The sequence below is a fragment of the Giraffa tippelskirchi genome, chromosome 7 (genome assembly GCF_054371585.1).
Source record: "Giraffa tippelskirchi isolate mGirTip1 chromosome 7, T2T-mGirTip1v1.2.pri, whole genome shotgun sequence".
In the NCBI taxonomy this organism is placed as follows: domain Eukaryota; kingdom Metazoa; phylum Chordata; class Mammalia; order Artiodactyla; family Giraffidae; genus Giraffa; species Giraffa tippelskirchi.
This window is the reverse complement of record NC_137281.1, coordinates 21,934,662-21,952,212: the sequence shown is the minus strand read 5'-3', so window position 1 is coordinate 21,952,212 and position 17,551 is coordinate 21,934,662. Positions and strand designations below refer to the sequence as shown.

Sequence of the window (17,551 nt, the reverse complement as noted above, 5' to 3'; positions counted from 1 at the left end):
TTGATTTTAAAGGCCCACCATTTCAGCCATTCCTGTATTCTTTCTCTTGCATGGACTGCAGGTATGTCACTTAAAGAGCATCGGAGAAGGCCCAGTTATCTATGTACATCCCAGTCAAATTGATTTTGGCAATATCTACGTCCTGAAGGACTCCTCCAGGGTTCTCAACTTGTCTAACCAGTCCTTCATCCCCGCATTATTCAAGGCACACATGGTGAGTAGATTGTGAGCTGTCACATGACAAAAACACAACTTTGCCTGTATCTTAGAGGCAGTAGCCTTATTTCAGCAGCATGTCTTTGAAAATGATCTACAGAAGCAGAGATATACATAGTTCAACTGAATTAAACTGTGTTATTCTTATCCCTAGTTCCTCTTTATTATAACCCACTCCTGATGGGAAATAGATGGGGAAACAGTGTCAGACTTTATTTTTGGGGGCTCCAAAATCACTGCTGATGGTGATTGCAGCCATGAAATTAAAAGACACTTACTCCTTGGAAGGAAGGTTATGACCAACCTAGACAGCATATTAAAAAGCAAAGACATTACTTTGTGAACAAAAGTCCGTCTAGTCAAGGCTATGGTGTTTCCAGTGGTCATGTATGGATGTGAGAGTTGGACAGTGAAGAAAGCTGAGCGCCACAGAATTGATGCTTCTAAACTGTGGTGTTGGAGAAGACTCTTGAGAGTCCCTTGGACTGCAAGGAGATCCAATCAATCCATCCTAAAGGAGATCAGTCCTGGGTGTTCATTGGAAGGACTGATGTTGAAGCTGAAACTCCAGTACTTTGGCCACCTCATGCGAAGAGTTGACTCATTGGAAAAGACCCTAATGCTGGGAAGGATTGGGGGCAGGAGAAGGGGACGACAGAGGATGAGATGGTTGGATGGCATCACTGACTCGATGGACATGGGTTTGGGTAAACTCCGGGAGTTGGTGATAGACAGGGAGGCCTGGCGTGCTGCAATTCATGGGGTCACAAAGAGTCGGACACGACTGAGCAACTGAACTGAACTGAACTGAACCTGGATATGTCTCCAAAAAAAAAAAAAAAACATTAATTAAAAAAGACACACTCACTCCTATGTTTATAACAGTGTTACTTACAATTGCTAAGACATGGAGACAACTATGCCTGGCTTTTCATTTTTTCAAAGTATTGTCTGTTTTCTGTGTATTAAAGTAAAAGACATGTTTTAACACTTAAACTCATTGATTTATAGTCAAGCCTCTTAACTACTTTTTATAATGTTTTACATATCACCAGTGAGCACCAACAAAAGGATGATAAAATGTATCTTTATGAGAGAGCAGAGTTGTTATGTCTTAGCCTTAACTGTGAACAAAATCTATAGAATAAACCCATAGGAATAAGGAAATAAGAGAATAACATCCTAGTTTATCAAGATGGGCATCTTCTCTTTTACCATGTGAAAGTGATAGCCATTCCAAAATGGACCACACTCTTCCTAAGCCTTACCGAGTGACTCTTTCAGTCACAAGAGGATACCAGTGGCAATGATATCAAGAGACTTCCAGAAGCAAAGGTTTGTACTCAGCAGACAGCTGTAAGCTCTTCATGCCGACCCTCACTTGAGACTTTTTTTACTTTGGCATAACTAAATATGAAACTCATAAGACAGATTCCAACAGGTCATACTGATTATAAACCACACTAGGAGAAGGAAAGCTATTGATTACATGATGGGTCATCACCTTCCCTGAATTTAGAGTGACAGCTCTACTGATTGAATATGATAAGTTCAGGTATAAGCTAGAGCCAGAATGAAAGCAGGCTTGATTTCCTTGTCACGAAAGAGCTAGCCAGAAAATAAAAGAAAAATATATTGTTTTCCTGCATGCTTTGTAAGCCTTTCCATCTTCATTCTGCCTATTCCAGCTCTTAATTAGCTTTAGCAAATTGTTTTTGCTAATTAGTTATTATTCAGGCATACACTTAATACTTGTCACCACAGAGGGAGATTGAGGCACAATTTCCTTCATATGGACCCAATGTGGCTTTTTTATTTCAAGCTACTTTCCCTCCTCCATACAAATCTATAACTTCTTTCCCATCACCAGCATCACCATCAGCAGAACTGCAGTGGACTAAATGTTTGTGCCCTGTGCCACCCCCCACCCCCCCCCCACCACCACCAATTCATGTATTGAAATCCTAACCCTCAAGGTGGTGGTATTAGGAGGTGAAGTTTTGGGGAGGTAAATAGGTCATGAGGATAGAGTCATCATGAATGAGATTAGTGCCCTCATAAAAGAGACCCCAGAGAGCTCTCTCACCCTCTCCATCACTTAAGGATACAAACAAAAAAATGGCTCTCTGCAACCTGGAAGAGACCTCACACCAGAACCTGACTATATTAACACTCTAATCTCAGACTACCAACCAGAACAGTGAGAAATAAATTTCTGTTGTTTGTAAACCACCCAGTGTAGTATTCTCTTATAGCAGTCTACATTGACTAAGACACCAACTCAGGTTACTCTTAAGGGATGCCTGTCATTGTCATTATAAACTAAAGAATTTATTCTGCTTGTTTGTGCACTGACAGTAGACAGTCATCCTCAATAATAAGCTAGTGCAAAATGAAACACACTTTTATGTAATGAGAAAAGACAGATGCATTGAGGAGTATGGTGTAAAGGTTTATTAATGGTACGAAATCCTGACACACATACATAAAGCTCATATGAAGTTGATCAGGGAGCAAGTCATATTCTTCCTCAGTGCCATTTTATCTTCTCTGTCACGAGAGAAAGGAAAGAGACTAGAGAGGCATCTGTAACATGGTAGAGCTCTCTGTAGAATGCCATTTGGGATATTTTTTTAAATGTTGGCTGTGATGAAATTGTATACAGCATTGTTTCATGCTTTGGAAGGAAACAATTCTCCTCTGGGTTGTTAGGACGTTAAATTGAAATGAGTCTGGGAGAGAAGGGCAGCATTTATCTGAGGGTGGGCATGGTCATGCATCTTGCACAGTTGTCTCACATATGGTAGTCACTCAGCAAACAGTGGCTGGGTGTCTGAGAGCTGCAGTAGTATTCTGTACTATCAACAGTGTGGGTTGCAGTCAGACACATCTGGAATCAAGCCCTAACTCTGTGTGTGCTAATTCTGGGTGCATTGTTTAATCTTTATGAGGCTTTGGTTCCTTCTCTCTCAATGGAACTAATAATAGCATCTAGAAGATTAAACGTGATAATCTATGTAGAAAGAGCCTGGTGAAAAATAAACATTCAGCATTCAATAAATGGTAGTTTTGATTATTAATGTTGACAGATGAAAAGATCTAGGTGAAATGGCTTATGGAAAGACTTTTTTATTTTTATGACACTATATCTTAAGATCTTTTATATTTCTTAGGTAAGAAAGAAAAAGAAATAAGGCACACTCAGAGAGGCCTTAAGATTTCAAATTTAACTGATCCACAGAGTACAGTACTCTATCAGATGGGAGCACTATTGCTGCCTTTTTTCTTACTCTTCATTTGTTTCTGTAATTTTTGACAGTGAGGCCAGCTTATAAAATATAAAACATTTTTATTGATGAATCCATATGTGTTCTTCTACACCAAAGAAAAGAGATTTATTAGCAAATAACTTACTTTAGAAATTTCAGGTTCATTAGCTTTCTGATTCTTGGAGCTTATTTATTCATGTATTTGTGCAGATGCTTCCTGGCACCATGTAAATCATGTCTATGTGCTCAGAGAAGTCCTAGTTCCTTTTATTTAACTATCTTCATGCCTTGTGTTTGATTGAACACCTTTGACTGAGTCTTGAGAAGGCAGTGACTTTCAGAAAGAACATTATTGTCCCTGTTGAAAGATACCTCCTTGTAGCCTTAAAAGATTATCGGTAATCTTAAGAGCTGTGTAATCATAAGAGCTATGTAATTTATAGAAACCTGCTTCCCTCATGTAGTCAAACTCTGCTGGCCTTAAAATTCTCACCGTCCCCCCCTACTCCCCACTCCCTGCAAAGGGAGAAATTAAGAAGTAGGACAGTTGCTTGACCAATAGGAACTCTCACCAATCTCAGTGACCAAGCCCCTTCAATCAATCTGTCATTCTAAACTCCTTCCCTCTAAGAACAGGGAGAAAATCTGGGCACAGTATGGAAAATCACAAGTTTAAGGGAATGATGGAGCAACAATGCCAGTGACAACAACCCAGAAGAAAAAGGAAGTTGAGAAATTTATACCCAGCATTTATGACTGCTTTTTCTATATAGTACCAGAAGAGGTTGAAAACTAAAAGGAGCTTTCAGAAAACTCATTGATCTAAGAAGATAAACACTGGAATCAAGACAGGCTAGAGAGAGAAAAACTGGAGAAGAATGAACTTGGTAAAACTCTCAGACTTTTTGTTCCGACTAGGAAAAGCTATATTCTGGAAACAAAAGTGACCTAATGCAGGCCTCATAATCTCTGCCTGGATGAAGGAGTTCCAGGATTCCTAGTTCCCTCCACATCTTTCCTAGAAGCAAATAAATGTTCTTACCAGAAGAAGACAACATGATTCTAAGCCTCAAAATATCTCTACAGTTTTCATATACAATGTCAAACAGTTAATTTTAAAATTACCAAGCATAGGATACAAATTAACATGAAACTACAATATGCTTAATATACTCAGTGAAATAAAAGGCACAATTTAGAATTTTGGTAGAGATCTAGAAAGTGTAAAAGAGAACAAATGGGAATTGAAAACCTGAAAAATGCAATTGAAATTAGGAACTCAGTAGATGAGTTTAACTGCGCACTACATGCAGATGAATAGAGAACTGTGGAAGTGAAAATTCAGAAGAAACTACCCAAAATGAAAATGTAGAAGAGTTGGTAAAGCAGACAAACTCAGAGAGGGAAAGGGAAAAAAGCTATCATTGCCTTCCACAGAAGCAAATGGATAAGGCTCAAACTGCCCAGGTAAGAAGTAACAGTAGATTATAGATATGAAGGTGAACAGCAAAAGAAAATGCTAAAAATTGACGGTGGTTGCCCTCATTAATGAGCAACAGTGGGATTGATAAGGGTGGGAGGGTGGGTGCAAGAGACTTCTGTTTTTCACAAAAGTGGCTTTTCTAGAACCATTTAACTCTGTCAATTGTGTAATGCATATGTCTCATAAAAATAAGATTATGTAATAGAAATCATGCAAAATAGTGAAGGATTTAAAATATGTATATGATATATGTAAATGTACAAACTTTAGAAAGAAATAAATCCAACCAATTTCAGTCAAAAAAAAAAAGATTTAAAAATTTAAATCATGCTGCAAGACAGTATGTAGAAGTATGCTACCATTTATGCAAGAAAAAGTATATAAGAAAAAATATAAATGTGTATATTTTTTAGTTTTGTTTATAAAGTTTCTCTGAAAAGACAGGCAGAAAATTGGAAACAATGGCTGCCTCTGGGAATGGTAACTAGTGGTCCTCTGCATGAGAGAGAGAGACTCATTAGAATCCATTTGAATTCAACACTGTGACATGCATTATTTATTTTTTCAAGAAAAAGCTTCTAAGAAAGAAAGAAAAACTGGGAGTGCAACTAAGGAGAGCAAGCAGAGTTAAAATTAAATGGGCCCTAAAGAGAAGGGTGATCATATCCTTTTAGGATGAGTTATTTATTCAAGAAACAAAAGTGTGTCTTCCTGTTACACAAATTAGCATCCTTATAGAACAAACAGAAGTTAATAAAAGAAAAAAAGTCACTCATATGCCACCCTACCAATAGCCACTATTAAGCTTTCGGTGTACATCTTCCAAAACTGTACTGTGTGTGTCTGTCTGTGTATTCCTATCCCCCACCATCAATACTATTTCATTACCAGCTATTTTCATTCAACAGTGTGGTATAGTCGGTTTCTGATATGAATTGTTAAGGAATATTCCTACACAGATCATTTACAATGACTGACTTTATTGCATCATTTGGCTTCACCACAGTTGATTTAGCTAATTGCCTACCAATAGGTGGTTTCCAGCTTTTCACCACTGTAAACAATGCTCATATCCTAATTGCTGCTCCCATCTTTAACTGTTTCCTTAGACTAGATTCCTAGAAATGCAATTGCTGGATCAAATGACATGAATGTAACTAAGTCTTGGTAAGTCTTTTGAAATTATCTCCTAGAAAATTTGTACCAGTTTATATTCTACCCATCCTAACCCCCTCAGTGTTAAAGAAGGTTACCCTGTCCCAGACCCTTGCTGGCATTTTGTTTGCTAAATCTGGCAGATGAGAAATAAAAAAACATATTGCTAGTTAAGTTTGTGTTTCTTTGGCTTACTGGAGATACTGGACATTTTTCATGTACTTATTGACTAACAAGTATTTCTAAGTGTCTTCCCCATGCCTGGGACTAATTGTGCTCCCTGAAGGGAGAGATATAAATATGAGCCCTTTCTTCATAAGATCATAAGAATGATCTCTTTCTTCAAAGAATTTGCAATCTCAAAAAAATGAATACAAAAACAACACAGTATTACAGTGTGCAGTGTTATATATAAGCACAGCGTAAGATGTGGCTAGTGAGTGAGTAAAGTGAAAGTGGCTCAGTCGTGTTTGACTCTTTGCGACCCCATGGACTATACAGTCCATGGAATTCTCCAGGCCAGAATACTGGAGTGGGTAGCCTTTCCCTTCTCCAGTGATCTTCCTGAACCAGGAATTGAACCAGGGTCTCCTACATTGCAGGCAGATTTTTTACCAACTGAGCTATCAGGGAAGCCTATAAGAAGTGGCTAATTCTCCCACAAAATTAAAAATGTTCATAGATGGGCACGTTCAAGTGGAGATTTGAGGGATAAGGAGGAGGAGGACAGGGAAATGGGGTGTACATTTCCAAAGAGCAGCACAGTTAAATGCAGTGATGGTGTACAGCACCTTTGGGGAAATCCAGTATGGCTGAGGCCAAGGATGCCTGTTGGAAACTGACAGCGCCTGGAAAGTAAGCCTACAAAAGTGCTCCTTAACAAAGAATTTGAAACAGATCCTCCAGACCAGAGGTTCCTATCTGATGTACCAGTCTTGATTGCAGGCTGCCTTTGTTTCAAACAAATTGGACTTCCCTAGTGGATGAGATGGCCTGCAAATACAGGAGACTCTAGTTCGATCCCTGGGTCAGGAAGATCCCCTGGAGGAGGGAATGGCAACCCACTCTAGTGTTCTTGCCTGGAGAAACCCATGGACAGAGGAGCCTGGTGGGCTGCAATCCACAGGGTTGCAAAGAATCGAACATGACTGAAGCGACTTAGCGCAAAGTGCCTTTGTTTCAAACAGAAAAGATGACAAATATCCACCATGTTTGGAGGTCCTTGAGCCCTGGAAATTATAGGTAAAGTTTGGGATATGTGTTTGGAGTATGTATGTATGTGGGAGGTGTGTGCGTGTGTGTGTGCACACACTTTTTCTTTGAAGAGGTTCCATAGTTTTCCCAAAGAGGGGGAAAATCAGCACTACTAGTCCAAACATTGGAGAGCCATCCAGAATCTCCAGTAGGAGAGGCACAGGATCAGGTCTGTGAAAGAGATTCTTGTCAACAAGTTAGATTGGGGAGGGCACAAACAGGAAGGACTGGACATGAAATTTTGAATGATAACTTTATAATAACCACCAGTTACTGAGTATTTATTCTGTGGTAGACAAAGTGCTTGGCACCCATTTTATTAAAAATTAGTACAGAGTCACCTGGCTACAAATTGGCAGAGCCTGCAGTTGACCTATCGGTCTCCATGTGACTCTAAAGCCCTCTTTTTCAATCATGACCCTCTGTGCCTCTCTTATAAAGCTCTGGCATCATTTCTTTTGTATTTCATTTCCTAACGTTCAGTTAATTATTTTAAGCAGCAAAGTGACTCACTTCAGGGCAGAGAACCATATGGCTAGAGATACCATTTAGAGGACAAAAAAGAGAAAGGCCTCGGTGACTGTTCATTGTTCTTGTTCCACAAAGAATTGATCATCTGCTGAGATAATGGTATAAATCCAAAGAAATCCCTCACTCTGCACTTTGGTTCCTGTTGTTATTTGTGTCCTGTCATCCCATGGAAGGAAATTCGTGCAGGTTTCAACTGGCAAGCGAGTCATTCTGGAGACAAGTGCACAGTGCTGTTTTCTTCAAGCTTCCTAGTCATTAGCTCTGCAGGATAGAAGGTCTGCCTGAGTGTATGCGCGTTCATTTCTTGTTAAAACGACACGTGCAAACACTTCTGTCTTTTGTGGAAAATATTAAATACACGGTAGGGTAACTTATAAAAGCACTGGCTGCTTTGCCTTGGGACCTGAGCATTGGCTAAGAAGTGTGCTAATGCCCTGTTGTCAAATAAAAAGCAAATGTTAGCCTTAGACATGTGTAACCTCTGGGAGGAGGGATTAACACTCCTCACCAGTGGGCTTGGAATTCCACAATGCAAAAGATCACAGCTTCTTGTGTTCTGCACAATCATGTGCACATGTGCGTACCAACCACCTGTATGTGTTGTTCATGAGCTACTGTAATGACTGAAGCATTTTAGCCCCAATCCATAGAAGAAACAGAGGCAACTATTGCTGAAATTTTGGTGGAAGCCTTAGGAAAGCTTTTTTTTTTTTTAATCATCTTAGGAACAAATATTTGAAACTCTGTATTAGTTTTCTGTTGCTAAGTAAATAATTACTACAGACTTAGTGGCTTAATACAACACAGATGTATTACCTCAGTTTCCACGGGTCAGAAATCCAGCATGACTTTGCTGGATCCTCCCCTTAGGATCTCAGAAGGCTGAGATGGAGTTGCTGGCTGATCTGCATTTTCTTCTGGAGGTTTGATGAGGGAAAGATCCATTCTGGGCCCCCCTCAGGTTTGGCAGAGTTTCTTTTCTTGCAGTTGAATGACTGAGGCCCCATTTTCTTGCTAGCTATCAGCCAGTGTTCAGCTGTTGAGCCCCCTACAGACCCTCTCCTGCTTGGAATCTCCTCATTAGTAAGACCCAGTCCCTTTTAAGGGCTCTCCTGATTAAGTCAGGCCCAATAGGGTAATCTCTTCTGCTTAACATCAACTGACTCAGGACCTTTCACAGTAGTGCCTAGATTGGTGTTTGATTGAATAACTAGGAGAAGATAACTGGACACCAGGAGGTGGAGATCGTGGGGGCCATCTTAGATTTCTACCTACTGTAAACCCTTATGAGATGCTTCTCTTCTGACAAGAGTGTTGTATGTTAAATGCTTCTTAGCATCTATCCTTGTTTTATGAGTTTGGTAATACATGTCAGGGGAAATACTATTGAGCCCATAATTATATGTCATGTGGAGCATTTCAGCTCTTGGTAAAATGATGACAGTAGCTGTTACTTACAGGGATTTACTGTATGCGAGACAATGTTCTGAGTTTTATGTGCATCACCTCATTTAATCATCAACTCTTTGCAGAAGTCGTCATCAGTATCATGAGCTACAGTGGGATAACGGGCTGGACACATGAAGTGACGTGCCCGATGTGTGAGAGCCGGCAAGTGGCAGATCTGGGACTCAAACCACAATGTCTCTCTTCCTTTAGAACCCTCCTTCATAACCATCGTAACCCTTAAAAGGGTTACAGAGTGTCCTCCATAGCCAAGATTATCACATGTCGGTTCCTCCTTTAGTCAGATTTGCCATCTAATAACAGAAAATGTCACCTAGACCAAGTCCTCCGTAAAAACAAAGGACACCCCTAAGAGCCAAATACCAAAGAGACACAAGGTGAGCGTGGTTTAGAGACTGACTTTTGATAAGGACAGTCCAGTACCTTAGCAGCAGGCATTTTATTGTGACTTGTTCTTGGATTTTAGGATGTACTTTGCTGCCTGGTTTTATGCCAAACATTGATTAATAAGCTTCATCAAAAAGAAAACTCACCACTTCAGCCCTGGAGAGCAACGTCAGGTCTTCTTTCCAGAGCGGCCAACCTGTGTCAGCAGGAATCAGAATAGAAATGGTACCTATCCATTGAAAACTAATGTCCCCTGACTTGAAACAGCACTTATGCGGGTGACACCCTCTCTTTACTGTGGACAGAAGGTTGACCTGTGCTACTAGCTAGAGGAGGAAAATAAATGGTTAGAACACGAAAGTTGACATTCACAATGCCCTCTTCTGAAAGGCATTTGTTTTTTGATAAAAGAAGAGCAAAAATGGCATTAAGTTATGTTTTAATTGTAAGCTAAGCCTCAAACTAAATAGAGTGCTCAAAGGCCACATATTTGGGGAGAAGGGCCATCAGGGTGAGATGATCCTGCCTAGAACATGTTTATTTTATCTCCTAGCTGCTCCTCCATTTGTCCTAACAGCAGATAGATATGAACTCCAGGCCTGAAATTCCCAGAGAAGTTGAAATGTGGTACTCCTACTTTTGTGTTCTGGTGGAGTGAACTCTTCACCTGCCAAAATCTATGATCTAAGGCAGTTGGGGAAGACCTAAGAATATGACAGTAGACTGAACCCATAAGGTCGCTGTAGCAGAGTGGCTTGTAGCTCACTGTGCCTGTCCTCCTTTCCTCCTGGACCAGAGCAGGCGACGTTTCCCAGCCTCATCTGGAGTTAAGTGCGGCTGCATGACTGAGCTCTGGCCAGTGGAAATGAGCAGAAGTGATCTGTGCCACTTCCAGGCTTGGTGCATAAAATCTTGGCCTACGACCCTCCATTCTCTTTATTTTCTTATTGGCTGGGCAGATGTCAGTCAGTGTCCAGGCTGCCTCAGAAACCATGAATTAAACATGATGTTCTCTGTTTAGCTGGGGCCCTTCAATGCCTGAATGGAACAGAAACCCATCCTCACTCCTGCCAGCAACAGGAATGCATGTGAACAGGAATGATAATAAAATAAATGGCTTTTTTTTTAAGCCATTGAGCGTCAGGGGTCTTCCCCTTATAGCAGTTGACATTACTTTATCTAAAATAATCACCTAAACAGATTACTGTGTGTCTTTCAAAGTCAATGTGGACATTAAAATTCTAAAAGACCTCTAGAAATGTGAAAGATTACATCAAATGTTGTCTTTTTATTGTTCTGTAGGAAATCAAGCAATTAAATATCTAACTTATTAGCAATTGTATTTCAGCAATTTTTCCTTTCACTGGCTGTATAAACCAGTCCCCTGTGTTCTCCTTGGAACCAGCTGTATTATTTTACTAATTTTCTCATTAAAGAGATAAAGAAATCTTTGACAAAAATAAAAGCCTAGAATCAAAAGACTGAAAGTAAAACAAGTAGTTCTAAGTAAGGAGAAGGGCTGGTTGCTCAAGCATGGGATATTTATTTCCATATATTACTTTGATTGTGTAGATCAGACCGAAAATGATATGTCAAAGACTCCTATGTACAATAATAAAAACTCCAATGAAATGAAGCTATAATGACTCATTTAAAAGCATCTTTCTGCATTTATAGCTCTTTAGAACTCACTTTTGTGTTATTTCCTATGGTTAATATGTTAGATGTGAAAGTCGCTCAGTCGTGTCCAACTCTTTGCAACCGCATGGACTATACAGTCAATGGAATTCTCCTGGCCAGAATACTGGAGTGGGTCGGGTTCCCTTCTCCAGGGGATCTTCCCAACCCAGGGACTGAACCCAGATCTCCCGCATTGCAGGCAGATTCTTTACCATCTGAGCCCCCAGGGAAGCCCAATATGTTAGAAGGTATTAGTATTTGCACTTTGGGACTGTGTCTCAGTTCAGGCTACTATAACTAAAGTACCTGTAGGCTGGATGGCTTATAAACTACCGAAATTTATTTCTCACAATTCCAGAGGCTATAAGTCTGAGATCAGGAGGCCAGTGTGGTTGAGTTCTGCCAAGGGCCCCCTTCCACCCCAGGGACTCATAACTTGGCACTGTATCCTCAGAGTGGAGCAGACGAAGTGAATCTTTCATGACTCTTGTGCTGTGCTTAATCGCTCAGTCATGTCTGACTCTGCAACCCCATGGACTATAGCCCACTAGGCTCCTCTGTCCATGGGGATTCTCCAGGCAAGAATACTAGAGTGGATTGCCATGCCCTCCTCCAGGGTTCGTGACTCTAAGGACGACACTAATCTGGCTCATGAGCCCCACCTCCTGATACCATCATACTGAGGAGAGGGTCTCGACATTAATTTAGGGGGAAACACAAAACATTCAGTTCATAACATTCCATCTTGGCTCCTCCAAAGTGATGTTCTTCTCACATTAAAAATAAGTTCATTCCATCCCAACAGCCTTAACTTGTTCCAGTATCACCTCTAAGGTCCAGAGTCTCATCTAACTACCAACTAAATCAGGTATGACTAAGACTCAGAGTACATTCATCCTAAGGTAAAATTCCTCTCTAGCTGTGAACCTGTGAAACCAAACAAGTTAACCAAGCAAGTGCTTGGGGGCTGTTTAGATGAAATAGATATATTGTGCATATGAGAACGGCATGGATTTGTGGGCTCTGGGGCAGAACGTCAGAGACTAGATGTTTGTATTCCTCCAAAATTCATATTTGAAACTCTCTCCTCTGATGTGATGGTATTAGGAGGTGAGGCCTTTGGAAGGTAATTAGGATTAGATGAGATCATAAGAGTCCAGTCCTCAGGACGGGATTAATGCCCTAATAAGGGTCAAAAGAGAGCTACTCCCTCTGCTCTCTCTCCACTGTGTGAGGACACAAGGAAAACCCAACAGACTTCAGTCTGGAAGAGGGCTCCCAGGAGAACTCAACCATGCTGGCACCCTGATCTTGGACTTACAGTCTCTGGAACTGTGAGAAATAAATTTCGGTAGTTTATAAGCCACCCAGCCAGTCTATGGTATTTTGTTATAGCAGCCCCAGCTGACTAAGACAGATACTGATGCTGAGAATGGACTACTGATGTAACAAATACCTACAAATATGACTGTGGTTTTGGAACCGGGAAATGGGTTGAAGCTATGAGTTTTTTGGTTTTTAAAAAAAATTTTTTTTGAAGTGTGTTTGTGTATGTGTGTTCTTTTTTAGATTCTTTTCCTTTATAGGTTATTACATAACATTGAGTATAGTTCCCTGTGCTATGCAATAGGTCCTTGTTGGTTATCTATTTTTAAAAAAATTTTATTGGAGTGTAATTGATTTATAATCTTGTGTAGCTTCTGCTGTACAGCATAGTGAATCAGTTATACATGTAAGAGTTTTGAAGTTCATGCTAGAATAAGCCTACATTGCTATGACTGGGCTATCAGACACTGTTTTTTAAAAAAATGGATAAATTAAGAAGATGCAAAGAAGTTATTTCTTTGAGCCTAAACATGAGCAAAATATAGTGATATTCAATCATGTAGTTTATCTTGCCAGTAATAATTGATCTATAATCCCCAAAATTAAATTTATGAGAATTATTATTTTTTGTTACTAATATTTTAGGATAAAATTATGCACAAATACAACTTAATTTTATGGAAAGACAGACTTTGCTTACTATTTTCTTCATATTAAAAGTATTTCACTGGAGCTAATTTACTATGAGGAGAAAAGTTTAAAAATTTTGGAAAAACAGTTTTGTCATATAAACATCAACATTTCTTTTGGCAAGTGTTCTGAATAGAGATAATTAGCATACAAGTATCTTATCTCAGCCCTAGTTTATCTAGTGTGGTATTTAATGTTTGTTTTCTTTTCTATCTATGTCTCTAGAGATGGCCCATATTAACAGGCTATGAATAATAATAGGACTCGTGACTTAGAGTTAAATCTATAATTTCCATTAATACCAAAATTAAAATTTTCTCATCATTCATCTATATCCTCTTTATAAACAATTTATAATCTTGAGAACTGTTCTTCTTTGCTTCATTTAATTTATTTGAATTTTAAAATGCAATTTATTAGTTCCCATGCAGACTTTCAAGCCAAGAGAAAATGTAATTAGCATTCTGACCTGTGAAATAGGATTTTCCTCAGCTGTTAATTGGGAAATTGGAATTTGGGTTTAAATATTAGATTCTCATTATTTAAGTACCTGTGACCCTGTTCCCAAGAGGGTGACCATTCAGGGCCCACTGACCAAATCCAGTCTCTGAGTTTACACTGGGGCTAGACCTGGGTTTTGGTGCCATTCCAAGGCACTGTCATCCTACAAGATTCTGCCTACTGAAATTTCTAACTCTTGCCTGCAAATTGCAAAATACATTCTTCTTATTTACAATGAACATCAATCAGTACAACTCTATTTCAAACCCAGGAGATTTCTGATCTGTAACTTTACATTGAACCTCAGCCCTCATGGAGCTACATGTGTTTTTACATTTCTCTTTTTCCTTTTACTAAGAGAAATATGCCATAGAAATTAAATAGATGAAGAATAACTTTGGACTGGAATGCTCTCTCAAATCCAGCCCATAGATTAAATTAATTTAATAGATTAAATTGTTGTTTTCTTCTGTCTGCTTTTTTTAAGAGAACTTATTCTGAGCTTCCTTACTCAGAAGAGTACAGGGAGCCAAGGAAGATTCATGAGGGGATAATCAGACTCTTCTTCAATGGAGTGGAAAGCATGATTTTGCCACTCCATTATTATCCTGGAAGTTTTGAAATGATCTCTACATCTTTTCTGTTTTTAGCCTTTTCCCAATGCATTGTTAGTCATCATTAAATATTTTCTATGAATATTTATGCATATAAATATTTCTGAGTAATTTTTTTCTCAAAACAAAACAGTACTGTTAGAATTAATTTAAATAATATAACAATCAAAATAGGGTTATGGTGCTTTGTGAGAAGGCAATGGCACCCCACTCCAGTACTCTTGCCTGGAAAATCCCATGAACGGAGGGGCCTGGTAGGCTACAGTCCATGGGGTCGCTGGGAGTCAGACATGACTGAGTGACTTCACTTTCACTTTTCCCTTTCATGCACTGGAGAAGGAAATGGCAAACCACTCCAGTATTCTTGCCTGGAGAATCCCAGGGACGGCGGAGCCTGGTGGGCTGCCGTCTACGGGGTCGCACAGAGTCGGACACGACTGAAGCGACTGAGCAGCAGCAGCAGCAGCAACTTTGTGTTAATTTTGAGATACTGTTTACATGTAAAATGAGAATGGAACAAATTGAATTTTATTAAGCAATGGTATAATATAGTTAAGGATCACACTCTCGGATAATTAAGCTTAATTTCATATTTAGACAGAAAAGAAAATGTGTCTGGAAATTTGTCATACAAAGAATTTCAATATCTTCTGCTCCAAAAATGCAGCTTGTTGTTTATATTTCCCTGAGACACTTTCACCGTAGCCTCCTTCTGACTTGCATTTTCATTTTGTATGGTTGTCTCTCTGAATGTCATTATCATCAGCTTCTTGGGGGCAGAAACGGTGCTTTTGACATTTTTGTGTCTCCCACAATGTCTGGACCTCAGAACCATTGAGCATATATTTGCTATATGCACTTAAAAAGTATTTGCTTTTAAGTACATATAAAATAGTTTGCTTATCAAATTTGCAGATGACTGGGAAGGATGAGGAAAAGTAGCTAATAAGTTGAATGTCATAATCAAAATTTTAAAAGACCTCAAAAGGCTGAAAAATGTATAAAAAGAAAAGTAAATAATAAAACTGAACTCAAAAAACACTGAAATTAATAATATACTAGGTATGTTTAACAGTGAATTACAGACAGCTGAAGAAAGAATTATTGAACTGGAAGATAGCTCAGAGGAAATAATCCAAAATGAAGCACAGGGAGAGAAAGGATGGAAAATGCAGGTGAAGCCTGTGAGGACACACTAGGAAAGTCACACCTACATATAATGGAGTAATATAAAGAAAGAAGGAAAAACAAGTCAGAAACAGTATTTAAACACATAATTGCTGAGAATTTTTCAGAAGTAAAGATACCAAACCACAGATTCTGGAAGGGTAGCAAATTCCAAGCAGGATATACAAATAAACTCATAACTAGACACACTGTAGTGAAACTGCACCCTAATTAATCAAATACAAGGAGAAAAGTCTTAAAAGCAGCCTAGGAAAGTAGATTAACACTAAAGACACAGAGTTTATGTTTTTAAATAAGATGCTTATAGCTTGAGTCATTTTTTTATATTATTATTGACACGTTAACCAAATTTTCAACTTACTTTGGAGCCGTAAGAGGTTTTCTTCTTAAGTTGGAGGTGGAATTTGAAGGGCTGTTAAACAAAAGAGGGAGATTCAGTTTGTTCTGTTTAGCTCCAAGAGAGTGGACCAAATACCAGTATATGGAAGGTCAAAAACAAACAGATCTCTGCTTAATGTAAGGAAGACATACCAGATATTACGGATTGTTAAAAACCAGGGATATGTTACCTTAGTTGGTAAATGAGTTCTCTAACATCACAGGATTTGATTAAAAGGCAGATATATGAGTTCATCTAACAAATATTTCTTAAGCATCTACTATGTACCATGCATAATTATAGATACAAGAACAACTATAACAAAAGAGACAAAAATCCCTTCTACAGAGAGTGTATATTGTAGTGCAAGGAGAGCAGGATAATGGTAAGTCAATCATGCACTATGTTAGAAGATGGTAAAAAATCGAGCAGGGTAAAAGTATAAGGAGTACTGGAGGGAGAATGTTTTCAACTTAAAATGTTATGGTAAGAGTAAGCTTCATTGCTAAGTGTTGTTCAAAGACCTTGGGGAGTAAAGAGACTGAGCTATGAGGATATAAGTAGTTAAAGTGGGCACATTGGTAGGAGTCACTTCCAACTCTATTATTTAGTCCTGTCACACGTTTTAAAATAAGCTAGGACATCTAGCAAATGAAATTCTATTGATTATTATGAAATAATAGAAACCAAAATGATTTTATATTGTTTTTATCAATGAAAGCTGTTCAGCCCTACTATAACATCACGGAAATTTTGCACTTGCAAAACATTTCTTTTAAAAATTGCAAATTCCAGGAAGGATTTTGTACCTTCTGTTGGTGTCTCAGAATTTGGAGATTAGAGCAGATAATTAGTATAAGTTTGTTAGAGAGCTGAGCTGTCATCTTACGAAAAAGATGTAAAGAATCTTCACAGCGCATTCAAAAGTAGAATTGTAGGCTTGCTCTTCAGAATCATATTGCTTTTTGAAAAAAAGAAAAGCCAACAAACACCCAGCTGCTTTGATTCAAAAAAATAATGTTTGTCTCTGATGTTGAATTCTGCAGTGCCAGGCATCTGAAGTATAGAGGGCTTTGACATGTGCAGAATGAAAGGCCAAGAATATCTTCACAGTTAACTTGTAGTCTTGTTTTACAGGCACACAAAAAGTCCCTTTGGACCATTGAGCCCAAGGAAGGCATGGTTCCCCCGGAAAGTGATGTTGAACTGACACTGACCGCCAACCTGAATGACATACTGACATTCAAAGACACAGTCGTTTTGGACGTTGAAAATAGCAACACCTACCGAATTCCTGTCCAGGCTTCAGGAGTTGGCTCCACCATTGTTTCAGATAAACCCTTTGCACCAGAACTCAATTTGGGAGCACACTTTAGGTAAAGAAATATCATGGACCAGTTTTTATACATAT

General features: G+C 38.9%; 1 protein-coding gene across 1 annotated transcript in view; it reads left to right on the top strand.

Moving 5' to 3' along the window:
* The window catches only part of HYDIN (HYDIN axonemal central pair apparatus protein), a 339,593-nt gene that overhangs the window by 156,259 nt on the left and 165,783 nt on the right, over nt 1-17,551 (top strand). The window contains exons 18-19 of the mRNA XM_081512491.1: nt 62-214; nt 17,278-17,516. Coding sequence (XP_081368617.1) covers nt 62-214; nt 17,278-17,516 — 392 coding nt within the window. The remainder of the gene's footprint in view (nt 1-61; nt 215-17,277; nt 17,517-17,551) is intronic.